The sequence below is a fragment of the Vidua macroura genome, chromosome 4, assembly GCF_024509145.1.
Source record: "Vidua macroura isolate BioBank_ID:100142 chromosome 4, ASM2450914v1, whole genome shotgun sequence".
Classification (NCBI taxonomy): domain Eukaryota; kingdom Metazoa; phylum Chordata; class Aves; order Passeriformes; family Viduidae; genus Vidua; species Vidua macroura.
This window is the reverse complement of record NC_071574.1, coordinates 10,380,265-10,393,672: the sequence shown is the minus strand read 5'-3', so window position 1 is coordinate 10,393,672 and position 13,408 is coordinate 10,380,265. Positions and strand designations below refer to the sequence as shown.

The 13,408-nt window shown below is 42.7% G+C and overlaps 1 protein-coding gene across 2 annotated transcripts; it reads right to left on the bottom strand.

Annotated features, from left to right (window-relative positions):
* Positions 1-1,804: 1,804 nt before the first annotated feature.
* On the bottom strand, positions 1,805-11,468 carry PCDH18 (protocadherin 18). Of its 2 annotated transcripts, none has more exons than XM_053976491.1 (4): positions 8,830-11,468; positions 7,772-7,860; positions 7,481-7,644; positions 1,805-3,337 (listed from the first exon to the last, which is right to left on the bottom strand). In XM_053976491.1, exons 1-4 carry the CDS (start codon positions 11,311-11,313, stop codon positions 2,667-2,669), a joined length of 3,408 nt encoding a protein of 1,135 aa, XP_053832466.1. In that variant the 5' UTR covers positions 11,314-11,468; the 3' UTR covers positions 1,805-2,666. The 2 variants fall into 2 exon arrangements, with proteins under 2 accessions (XP_053832466.1, XP_053832467.1); XM_053976492.1 differs by having other exon boundaries at positions 7,772-7,857.
* Between the last annotated feature and the right edge of the window lie 1,940 nt (positions 11,469-13,408).

Here is a 13,408-nt window from a genome sequence, read left to right as displayed (position 1 = left end):
GAGAGGCTTAGCTGTGCAAGTCAGCCCTTTCCATGTTGTACAGGCACCTAAAAAAAGGCATTGGTGTAGAGGAATTCAAGAATCTATTGGAGCTTACAATTACATTGTAATTACAATTACACATCAAAAAGTTAGGGCATAGGAGGATTTAAGGGATGTGCTAGCTAGATCCAACTAAAGAGATAGAAACTGGGAAATTCAGTCATGGGCGGGGTTATTGGGATACGAGATACTCTGTAAACATATCTATGGGCTGTGCAGGATTAGTTTGTGAGTCAGATTTTAAGGGAAATGGAGTGAGAGAGCCAGGAGGAGTTAATATGGGGTAAGGGTGAAGGAACTTGGAGAACAGGGCCAAAACTGGACACTGAAGAAGAGAGAAACTGCAGAGGGAGGGTTGAGACAACACAGAAACAACCTAGTTAGGGAGGAGGAAGTTATGCCCTTGTGAACTTTAGGACTGCTACAGCATCCTGACTCCAGAGTCAGCCTGATGCTGCTGTTTTAAAGCATCAAGAAGACCAGGAGCTGAGAGCAACCCCAGCATGAGCAGTACACACACTGACAAAGTGCAACCCTACAGAACCTGGACACAGCAGGTTTAGTGAGGTGCTGGCAAAGGTTATCCAGTGTCAGCCCTCAGCATGCCAAGGTGACAAACCAGAATGAGGATCCAAGGACTCCTGTCATCAGGAGCTGGATATGGGCTGGAGGCACAGCTATGAAGTCAGTACTGGGTTGACCCCGAGAGCCAAGGAGGACAAACAGTCATAGAAAGCTGCCTGCTCCTGTCTAAGCCCCTGGAGTGAGGGGGAGTGGGAGAATGGGACCCAGGTGAGGCTTATGGGGCTAATAATGCCTGTTAGTAGGAATAAAGGGTGAAAACAGGGAAGAGGTGTCAAATATTTAATGAGGTGTTACAACTTCTTCCTCTCAATAACAGGCAGCAGCTGATGAGACTCAAGTTGTGTTGGCATTTAAAGGTGCTGTAACAAACCTCCCAATGTGAGGTCCTGGTATTTCTAACCAGTAAAGCATAGCCTGAGCTCCTGATGTGTAAACAAGGTGAGAACCTCTCCATTGTTCAGGTGTCAACAAATGCTTACACTCCCATCTGTATTGGTTTCACAGTGCTGTGAAACCAATAAGAAGATTAAAGTTTCCTTGCACACAAAGAAAACAAATGAAGCTTATGCATACAACAAAAGTTTTGCTTTTTTGGGGGTAACATTAAGCAGGAATTTGTATCTAGCACAAAAAAAAAAAAAAAAAAGAAAAAAAAATTATAAGATACTTTACAAGGGCGATTCTCCAGAACAAATGTATCGGTTTTATGCATATATGCTAAAAACACAGGTTTTTATGGCCATCTCTTAACACTCCTGAAATGAGCACAGGGGCTCAAAACCCACCCATGTTTCTCAACTGTAAAATCCATTTGTTTACTACTAAAAAGATCTCCTTGTGTATGACAGGCTAACAAAAAATAGTTTTGAAGAAAGAAACTAAAAGGATGACATTGACTTTTATCTGAGCAATATTAGTTACATCACCCCCACTATAGCAATGGCGCCATAATATAAATGACTTTTCACTGAGCTTTAGGACAGAGAGAAGCCCCACTGTGGAAGGATGGGATGCAGCCAGAGCAAATGTACCTGCTGGCTTGCCCTTTGCTAGGAAGGTCAAACATTTTTGTACTGCTTTGCAAACAAAAGACATGCACACTTGCAACAGAGAATATAGCTAATACAAAAATGTAGCTGCGGTGCGGAGGCAAAATATAGCTGTTTTTTCTGGAAGATGCAACATTGCTTTTATTTTGGTGTTATTTACAAAGATAAAGCAGTTCATTGCAATTTTTGTATTTACATAAATTCAGAATTCAGCTTGAGGTCAGAAAAGCTGATTTTATTGCTGTCTTTCAAGTATACACTGCTGACTTCAACTGGCTTTGCAGCGTAACAACAGCACAACAAATTTACATTTTTTTGCAGAGATCACAGTGGAAGACCCATCACAGAATTCATGATTTGTTCACTGGGGAAAACCCTTATGTGCCAGAGACAGGAAGACTTCAGCCTGCAATAATTCATTACTTAAATGAGAAAATGATTCTATAGACCAAAAGTATCGAAATAAAAAAGGACATTTTAGGTTTCATGGGAGTTACAATTCTTTATTATAAGAATAAAACATTGCAAAAAAGGTGTTGGATCATTTACTGAAACTAACATTTGCATAACTTTTTCAATGTTTTGAATTTGTATTTGAAACATTTGAAAGAAATAATAAGGGAAAACAGTATCCTTCTTTTTTTTTTTTTAAACATGCCTGTGTGGCAAGAATGCTCTAAGTTTGACAAGGGTGGTATCATCTATATACATTTAGGAAAACATGCTTGCTGTGGGTGTACAAAAATAAAATTTATTTCTTAAATTACACATAAATATAAGGTACAAATGTATTTTTAAAATACAGATAAAGATAATCACACTTGCATTGTGTACATATGAAAATACAGTATTTTAATATTCAACATACACAGACACATTTATGATAAATGCAACTAGTTGGCAATGCCAGTTCTCCTCAGTCTATTTTTTGTTCTTTTTTTTTCCCCTTCCAGTTTTCCATAAATATGGAAAAATAGGCTTTTGAAACAACTAGTTCTGCCGGACATCTTGCAGCAGCTTGTTAATTTCTGCCACCAGCTCACTGGCATCCATGAGTTCATGTTTGCCATCGCTGAGGTGGTTGAGCACATTGTCAAAATCATCTTCTTCATAATTCTCTGGGATCTCCTCCATGGCTGGCAGCCATTTGGACGAAGGCTGTGCACCCGAGTGAGTCCCCAGAGCAGGCCCATTGTTGGCAGGGTTTTGGAAATGTGTGCTGGCTGCCCAGGCTGCCACCCCCGGGGGATAATTTACATTCTTGGCTGGCAAGTGTCCCTTCCTGCGCTCCAACGAGTTGGAGCGATCCATCTCATTGCACTCCGTGTAGGCGTCCAACGAGGGAGGCAGCAGGCGCTGGAAGACGCTGCTCATTTCGGAGAGGAGGGAGGAGGTGCAGGTGTCCCCTGATTCCTCCTCGCTCTGGCAGTCCTTCCCAAATGTTGAAAAGCTCTTCTTTTTCTCACTGACGTCAGCTGCCTGGGCATCCTCCTCGAGGCCCTGGTGGTGCTGCTGCTGCAGGTGCTGCTGGGGTGACTGGAACTCCTCCCCAGGGATGAACATGTTGCTTCTGTAGTCCGAAGAGGGAGAGGGCAGCGGTGGCATCCAGCACTGGTCAGAGTGGCCCAGGACCCTGCACTCCTCTGTGCAGAGGCGCATCGCTGCAAGAGAGACACGAGGAGAGTGAGCATGCCCTCCTGCTGCACACAGCACCTGCACTCACAGGGATTCCTGTCACCAGGACTGAACTTCCCCAGAGATGTTTAAATCTGGTGTTTGGTTTCACCTTGCATGTGCAAGAACATGGCGAATATAAATGGTCTGGTACCTCCATTACCAAGAATGAGAACAACCAGTGCAGCTCATGTGAGAGAGTAATGCAATCTCTTAACTAAGGCTGCACATAAACATGTAAATTCTAGGTGGAAAAACAAGCACTTGTGGCTGGAAGCCACATAAGCCCTTCGTACAGTTCTAGCTCATTAAAAAATATAAAATAAAAGGAAGAAATTTCTACCTCCAAGCGTTCACTTGAGTTTAAGAGAAGTCTTCCACATGCAATTAGTGAGGCATATCAGAGCAATCAAGTGGGAATAAATGGACAGGGGAAATAAAGAGCAAAGAATAATAACATGCAGAGGGATCTCCTTTTCTATGAAACAACTCCTGACAATGAAGTGTACGTAGAACTCAAGGTGATCCACTGCCATATTACCTTTTTAACTAAATCACTTAAATTTTAATCCACTGTCAGAATACCTAGAGTCTAATTCCCAGCCTGTGTGACTCTGGGTGTTTATACTGGATTTATACTCTCAGGTGCACATGCAGCTCTGTAGCCCAAGCTACTGGCCCATGCTGGCTCAGGCCTTGGTATAAGGAGGGCTCTAATCCACTAGATGGGAATCCAGGCCAGCCATGAGGGCTGAAGAGCAGAAGACAACAGAGCTGCTCTCTCAGTTTCTTGATTTATTGATGTCTCTCAGGTAGAAGCAATAAGATGGGGCAAATGACTCAGCAACCCTGAGTGCTACACTGGTCCAAACTGGCCCACAAAGGGGCACTGCGAGGCTCCTTTGCAAATATTCCAAGAGGTCTGGGAATAGTTCCTGGAATAGTTCCACAGACAAAGCCCAATTTAACAGACCTGCACAGAAGGATGTGCCAGGAGAGATGCTAAATTTTCCAGCCCAAAGGGAGCTGATCATAGGACACAAAGCCTCGCTGCCTCAGGCTGCGTGTCTGTGTGCCTGCCAGATATGCTGGAGAAGATCTGGGTGCTGCTGGGGCCATAATGGGTCTGAGTCACCAACTTCAAAAGACAGCTTTCAGAAATGACAGGCTCTTTGCATTATGCATATTTTGACCATAAGAAACTCCTGCCCATATCATTTAATGGTTAGATTATCCCACACAGAATAGAGTTTCTTGTTCTTTCTCAGCATATACTGACTGCAAAATAAATGTTTGCAGTCATGCCCTGGAAGTTTTCCTTGCTCCCTCAACACATTTTCCATCTGGCTCTGGATCCACTCCGTTTATCAAAAAATCTTTTTGTAGTGGTGTAAGCAGAACTGAACAGAGTATTTCAGTTTTGGATGTACTAGTGATTTATAAAGTCCTACTCTCATACTGTCAGCACTATATTTTTGCACTATACACAGCCTATTATATGTTTGCTTTCCTAGTGGCCTTTCCATTCCTATGAGTATAAACTTTCTCCATGTCATGCATGCAACAGTATGAATTTCTTCAAGATTATAAGCTCAGACTGCAGCCTGGATATTGCTCAATCTATTGCAAAATAACTGCTGACCTAGGAAATTTCAAGCAAACAAAGCAAACTAGAATGTATCAGTGGCTGAAGTTGTGATACAAGTGACTGAAATGCCTGCAAGTGTTTGTTCCCATGTATGACATTTTACAGAAAATGCCCAAGAGTTAGAACTGTCAAAAGACATCTAAGTGATCCATGACCAGTTCTCAATTCATCCCAGAAGGTGAGGATTACACTTCTAATTAAGAAGATTCCTTTAAGACTTCTTTAAATTCATTAGATACTTTCAGGGGACTGGCATTTCATTAACAGTGAAGTTTGTCTTAGTGACAATTTTGCAGCTGTTGTTATCAGGAATGGTTTTGGTTTAAAATAATATATTCTGACATTCCTGAACATAAGATCAAAAGATACTCTGAAATAACTGAATGGTGACACAATCTGTCCTTAAATCAGCAATAAATTTTAAAATGTCCAGATGCACAACAACTTTTTATTTCTCTTTTTATTTTTTTTCCCCCAGAACTTAAAGCTTGCTGGTTAAGATTTAAAAAGAAAATGAAACAAGTCTTTCAAGGACAGCTATGGAACTTTCTAATCATGTAATTTGTGGAGTTTTGAGGGACTGGCTCCATTACTTTCTTGTTCCACCTTAAACAGACAAACTGAAAGGACCTTCCCACAGCATTTTTGCCTGTGTCTAGATTGACAATGCAGAAACCTTTCAGAATGGAGAACAGGAAACCTTCAGGAAGTTTTCTTTTCCTTTTCATATATTGGGATTGTTGATCAATTCAGGTCTCATCCGAACAGGCTCAACAGTCTTATCTGAAGGATTAAGGCCACGCATAGCAGTAAATGGACATCTGGGTGAGACTAAATACCTATCTTGATAGCCCAACCCAGTTCTGTCTGTACTGAGAGGAGTTTCCCTTACTTTGAATTTAATTAGCCTAGCATTTTTGGAAATCCTGTCCTTAGGCTTACTGTTTAGAGAGGGAATTGTAAGAGCTGAAAATGGGTCATGGGCATTTCAGCCAGCTAAGAGGACAACCATTCCTGTCTGCTGGCAGCCCCCAGTTGCCCACTGTAAAGGGATCACTCTTCCTTGGCAGCAGCAGGGCTGGATGCCAGTGCAAACACCATTGCACTTCAAGTTCCCCAGGCCCCAGGATCTGAGAGCTCCAGCAGATCCCTCCCTGCCTCCTTGCTACAGCATAGGAGAGAATGAGACATGCCTCATGCTAGCTGGCAGAGGAGTAAGTAGTGGGAGTTAGGGAGGATGAGGATAAAAATATGTTAGAAGTCCAGATTTAGGTAAGAGATTCTGAAAATAGAGCAACTCTTCAAGGCCTCTGGTTTTGAGTACATTTGAGGAGGCAGGTGAATGGCCGGGTATGTGACACAGGACCTAAACTAGAGCAAAATATGCACAGAAAATTTTAAAGTTAAAATGTATAAGAAAAACAATTTGAACTTTTGGCATTCTGTCTTGTCTAGCATAACAACCCTGGTTAATACATGGGGGTCACTTTAGGAAGGCCATGTGCTGCACCAGCCCCCAGAGCAAAGGGCCTCCATTTATAAAATTACTTTACTAAACTTGTTAAATTTATAAACATGGTTCAGTGAACCCTACTGAAATTATGTGGCCCTCTGGTTATACAGAGAAAACGAAATATGATCTGAAGTAAGAACAAGATCTAGGGTACAACCAGAGGCTGTATAATTATTAAAGTAATTACAAAATTCTTCTATCTGTACTAAGCATGAATTCCCATGACTTTTTAATCAACTTTTATTTGGGCATAAATTTAAAAGCAATACTTCATACACATGAATATGTTTATGTGTGTTTATCCTACTGTCACTCACGCTTTTCTAATATTTTTCTTTTCTGCCCTCTGCCCCTGAATTGTACCTCTTAAGCTTTTGCTTCCAGAAATTAGTGTTGTAAGATTTAAAATCTGGGAAATATTTAGAACCTTCCCTTGCGACTCAAGTTCATTTTTTTGTGGGAAAACCACTTTTCTTTCTACTCCATCCATATTTCTAGTTCACTTTCACGTTCAATTTCTAAATTGTAAATGTAAATTGTAAATTCTAAATTCAATTTCTAAATGGTAAAACTTTGTGTCATATGGATCAAATCCACTGTGGAAAACCTACCTCCCAAATTATAGGTCACTGTATTTTTAACAAACCACAACTGCCTGGCTTTGCAAAAACATCCACCCAGTCATTAAAATTTTAAGGACTTAGAGCAGATCATACTTTTAGGAGGAATCTGGAGCCAGCTCATTATGTGAGTAACAAAAAAAGTAGGCATTGCTCTGGGTAGATTTGCAGTTGTATCTGAGGTTTCATTTTAGTGGATACATCAAGGCTTCAACTCAGTATTTATCATGAAGCAAAGTAAAAAAGGAAGGAAACATAGTTTCCATACTGCTTTCTCAGTAGTAGTTTTATCAAAGTGACAGCCAGGCAGAACTGTAAATAAACTGGTCAGCTTCCATTCTGCTCTTACCTGCAGGAATTCTTCCATCTGTAAGGAAAAGGTCACTGAATCCTTCCCCAAGAAGTCTGTCAATTGGAGACTCTCTCCCCAAATCATAATCACTGTCTCCAGCTTCACTATCACCCCGGCCGCTGTCTTTCAAGCTGAATTTATCCATATCTTGTAGAGCATATCTGCAAAGAGAATTGTGGAGAACTACATTATCTCAAGTATGTAGTAGTCCACTTTTTCTTTAAAAACACGTCTCTATATTTCTGATCCGTGTACACTCATATGTAGCAGAACAAACTGGACTCTTACCTATAGCTTCTGGAATACTTGTTTCCTCTAAAACTTGGCCTTGGTTGATACTGGCCCTGGTGAAGCATCGAGAGAAGCTGAGAAACCTGCTAAAGAAAAGGTAAAAAGACTGATTCCTTGAAATTAAAGCTCAAGCTCCTAGCCATAAAACGACTAATTTGCTTCTCAGGTTTGATTGTGGTTTATTTTTTTTCCTCTCTAAGATTTGATTAAATCAAATTCCTGCACATATATAATGCAGTACAATAGATTATTTGGTAGTGTAGTGTCTGACGCAGGAAACATCTGAAGACTCTGTAAAATGAGGAAGTTCAATGCTGTTCATTAACCTCTGAATTCATAATAATTAATTCCTTAACAAGTAAAACAAGCAATTAAACAGAGGTGGAGTTTTGTTTTGGCTTAATATATTAGAATCAATCCTTTAATATTCCAGGATACTAGTTCAAAACAAAACAGCCTTGCTTTACATGTAAAGACTTACCAGGACACAGCTCTTATTTATTTAAGCTACGACCCAGCATTTGCAGTAAAAACTGAGGCAGGGAGTCTCAAAGTTTGAGATACGGTGCAACTGTATGTTACTGCAGCTGTATTCAAACTGTGTCAGAATGTTTTAGTTCTGCACCCCCATTAATAAAAGAGTTTCCTGGATTGTTTCTGAATATAAATACTCAGGCACTCTTTCTCAGATGGAGCTGTACAGAGAGGAGGGAAAGGGAAGGCAAGGAAGAAAGAGTGAACCAGTGAACCAAGGAAGAAGAGTTAACCAGTGCAGAGCACTATGTTCCACTCCATTATTTTGACCTTACAGGGAAGAACCAAGGAATAATGCTATTAACAATAGATTTAACCCTGTTAACCCTCAGGGCAATGGAATTTGTTGATATGGGAGTAAATCTGAAAAGCTGTGACATCGAAGAGAAATCTGTTACACACTCCCATGAGGCACAGACCTGGCTGCCTCTTGCTCTCACAGACTGCATGCAGGGGTGTGTGTATGCTTCCAAATGAGTGTCTGCATAAATGGATGTGCAAAACCAAGGTCTGGACCTTACCTCAACAGCTGGTGTAGCATGGGTGAGTTCCAGGGAGAAATTTTCAGGGACATGGTTTGAGGAGATGGTCACCAGGCTGTTCAGTGACTGGTGGCTGTGGTGGCTCTGCCGGCTGCTCATTTGACCCCGTTCCAGGGCCGGGGACGATGATGGCGAAGCTCTGTGGTGAGATCTGATGGGAAGAGTGCCATTAACCGTCGGCACTAGGGTGATGTCCCCTTTGTGGATCTGCCTGGAGGGACGTTTTGGATGGTGCTGGTAGGTTGATTCGGCCACGCGACAGTTGTAAGACCTGGTGTCCTTTTTCTCTCGATTGCACCTCGTAGCAAAGATAACCATAATAACCAATAACACGGCACATATAGATCCTAAGGATATAATTGTTATCATGGAGATGTCCAGGGAGGGCTGGCTGACCAAAGTTGCTTCAGTGCTTGGAAATGAATAAACATGCTCCAAAATGGTACATTTCAGAAGAGCTTTAGTACTAAGCTGAGGGCTGCCTTTATCCTGGACTATAACCAAAAACTCCCATTGTTTTGCTGGAACTGATTCAACACTCACATTGATAGAGATGTCACAAGTTTGGGGATCCATCACAAAGATGCTGTTTTCCTTGTCAGCTGCTATGGAGCAGCTGAGTTCAGAGTTCATACCAGAGTCTCTGTCTGTAGCCCTTATCCTGGTGACAAGAAAGCCAATTTCAGCATCTTTAGGGATTGAGATTTCTGCTGTGCTGTTGCGTAGTGCTGGCCCCACGATGACAGGAGCGTTGTCATTTTCATCAATGATGGTGAGTACAACCGTGGTGTTGCTAATGAGCTGCTGGCTCCCTCCATCCCTAGCTTGGACCATGAAAGCAATTTGATTTACTTCTTCATGATCAAAGGTTCGCAGGGCATAGATCGCCCCGTTGGAGGGATCAATGGTCACATAGGTGGTTATAGAACTTCCCAAAATAGAGTTCTCCAAAATAGTGTATGTCACCTGCCCATTGTCACCTAGATCTGGGTCTGTGGCTGTGACTGATGTAATGTATGCTCCAGGAGAGTTATTTTCCAAGATAACAACTTCATATCTGTTTGTCTGGAAGCGGGGTGGGTTGTCATTTTCATCACTGATTTGGACAGTAAAGTGTTTCACTGTGGAGAGACTTGGCGTTCCCTTGTCCTCTGCTATTACAGTCAAGATGTATTCAGATCTCTTTTCCCTATCTAGAGTGGCATTAGTTAAGATTAAATAGTTATTTTCATAAGTCTTTTGAAGTTTAAAGTGACCATGCCCATGGAGCTTACAAACAATCTCTCCATTCACACCAGAGTCCTTATCTTGCACTCTGACCAGGGCAACAAAGGTGTCCAGGGGTGACCCCTCAGAGATGCAAGCTACCTCTTCTCTCTCTGTGGACATCAGATTTAAGTTGATTTCTGGCTTGTTGTCATTCACATCCACAACCTTAATTATAATTTTGCAGTGAGCTGGAATAGAATTTGGCCCCATATCCTGAGCCTGAGCATCAATTTCATAGGATTTGGTTACTTCATAGTCCACTTGCTTCAGCAGGGTCAGGTGACCTTTTTCTGGGTCTATCCTAAAAGTTTCTATAATTTTGGCAGACACATGACTGCTAAAGGAGTACACAACCTTCCCATTGGCGCCCTCATCTGGATCAGTAGCATTCAGGTCTATAAGCAAAGTCCCAATAGGAGAGTTTTCCAAGAGCTGGATAATATATGACTGCTGCTCAAAGACAGGGCTGTTGTCATTGGAATCAGAAATGCTGATTTTCAGGAGGGATGACCCAGATCTCTGAGGCACCCCTTTGTCAGAGGCAGTGAGTTGGAGTTCATAAGTCGACTTCAACTCGCGATCCAGCTCTCTGACCACAATCAGCTCTGCATACTTAGCACCGTCAGTCCTGGTTCTCACATCAATGCTAAAAAAATCGTTTGCAGAAAGGGAATAAGTGTGAAGGGAGTTGTCTCCCACATCTGGATCAAAAGCACTGTCCAAAGGGATCCGAGTTCCTACAGCTGCACTCTCTGATATCTCAATAGGGATAAGAGCTCTGGAAAACTGTGGAGAGTTGTCATTAATATCCAGCACTTCAACTTCAACATGGAAAAGCTGCAGATGTTCAGTGGGCAGAGTGATCACATCAAACTCTATGGAGCAGTTTAAGTTTTTCTGGCACAGTTGTTCCCGATCAATTTTAGCTCCTATGCTGATTTCTCCATTATCCTCACGGACTACAAGCAAGGGAGAATTTCCCCTCTGCATGGCTCGAAACCGAACTGAAGAAGGGTTAGGCATTTTTAATAAAACATCAGCAACATCCTCCGATAGTCTTGCTATTACTGATCCAACCCTCTGCTCCTCATAAATCCTGTATTTCAAATTCTTGCCCAGCACAGCATTATTGCAAGATATTATGATCAGTGCAAAACTGAATACAAAGTGCATTTTACTGTCGATTCGATACATTTGCAAGTTTTTGCAATTAATTTCTCCCAATAAGTTAAAAAGCAATTTTTTTGCCTTCCTTCGGTACCTTAAATCCAAAGCACATCTGGTCCTTTCCAGCTTGAAAACGCCTTTTCTAGCCAGCCGAGTATTAATAACTTACAGATCAGAAAACTTTTGGCTTTTTTTTATACACACCGTTCCGGGACATCCAGATACAATCTGTAAGCAATCCACGCTTTCTCATTTGACTCAGGGCTCCTCTTCCAGGCTGAGGTGCTCCGGGGCAGCGTGCTCCTCTCCCACCCTCAGCATCCAGGGACCGCCGGGAGCCGGCGGGATGGATCTGCAGCCCGTCCTCCCGTCCTTCTCCGCGCCCGCCGCCGGACTGAACGCCCTCCCTCGCCGGCTCCAGCCTAAATTCCTCCGCAACTTCACTCCAAGTCCCCAGACAAAGCTTTTGCCCGGCCTGTGCTGAGCCCAGTGCAGCCAATCAGCCGGGGAGGCGAGAGGAGGGGAGGGGAGAGAAGGGGAGGGGAAGGGAGGGGAGGGGGCCCGCAGCCCGGCGCGCCGGGGCGGGGGCGCCGGGAGCGCGGGCGGCCTCTCGGCCAGCACCCGCCAAGGATGGGGGTTGGGGGGTACAAATGACTAATGGGCAACTTTAAATCAACGTCTATCCTCCCCACCCCCCGAATTTTCATGGCAATTTCAAGCGAGTTTTGTGATTTTAATTCCTCCCCTTCCTGCCACGAGAAATGCGGTCGCACTCCTTATTTACATACTTTAGGTTACCCCTTGTTTAACTCGCTGGGAGCCTTTAAGTGGGTTTGCTTAGTAAAAGAGCTGGGGGTGACGTCTCGCTATCCGTGCCGCAAGACCGACTTCTTGCTGCTTGTTTACCTACAACCTGTATGTTCCTAGAATATGTGCTCCTGCTCGGAGCCCTGCAAGAGCTCCTCCACTCCACGAAACCTGTCCTCCTTCTTCCCAAGTCAGGAACATTTTGCATTCTCTGGTCCTTCCCCGGCTGCCTCTCGCAGCATCTCTGCTCTCAGCGCAGCTGCCTCTGCCTGAGCCCCTTTCCTCTGTGTGTTCATGTGTGCGATTGTCTCTGAGCTTTTTTATTTGCTGTTCCAGTGCTACTTCAGATGATCTTTTTCATCCTGTTTGAAATAGCACTTCATACTTCACCGTGACAGTCTGTGCTAAGCACACCTTCTACATGCCAAGTATACTAAAGGAAAAAAAAGCCGCAAGACAGATTGTTTAGAAAACAGCAAATTCCTCCCTCTCTGGTGTCGCAGAAAGCTATTTACACTCCCACTCATTTGCACACAAAAATATAATCTTATGTCTGAGTCGAATGTGTATTTTGTGCACACCAGAAATGTTACAGATCCATGTGTGAGCTTCAGGCTGCATTCAGGACATGCAAGCTGATGCATTCTTCTCACTTCAAACGTATCTATTTCTGTGACTTCTACTTCCTTTTATCATTTTATCCACAGGCTTGCTATGTTTCTCTTTGGTTTTCTGCTAACTTTGTCAATTTGATTATTAGCATTGCCCATAAGCATACCATCACCCTTTTATTGCTCTTCTCCCTCTCTTATGTTCCCCCCACTGCATATCTCAAAAATGTAAAGAGTAAATCTCTTATTTGCCCAATTTAGTTGCTCTCAGCAGAGCTCAGCCAAAGTCACTAAGAAGGTTTTTGCTGAAAAAGAAAGCAGAGGAGGCTCAGTGTGAACTCTCCTTCTTTTTAAGCATTCAAAAGCATTTTATAAGCCATTGTCTCTTTTTTTTTCTTCCACAAACTAGCACCGTGTGGCAAATTGTGCAGAATAGAAATGCCCATAATGAATGTATTTAGTACTGGGTCACGCTGATGAACATTCTGCCCCCATGAATAATACTGTTTTACAAGTTTGCAGCCCTTTCAAATTGCTGATCCCCAAAACCCTATAGGCAAACTAGAAAAGCTAACACAAGCAACTGGGACTTTAGAAACCCATAGCCATCTGGCCTAAATCTCTAACAATCCAAGCCAATAATTATATCAATTCAGGCTTTAGTGAACCCCTTTGCAAACACCAAAAGAGCAAAGAAAGGAATT

Bases quoted from the DNA above. Each gene is read 5' to 3' on its own strand.
- PCDH18 (XM_053976491.1), bottom strand. From the start codon at position 11,313: ATGTATCGAATCGACAGTAAAATGCACTTTGTATTCAGTTTTGCACTG. The intron at 7,645-7,771 runs GTAAGAGTCCAG...TTCTCTTTGCAG, and splicing joins AAGTATTCCAGAAGCTATAG to ATATGCTCTACAAGATATGG. The intron at 3,338-7,480 runs GTAAGAGCAGAA...TCTCTCTTGCAG, and splicing joins AGATGGAAGAATTCCTGCAG to CGATGCGCCTCTGCACAGAG.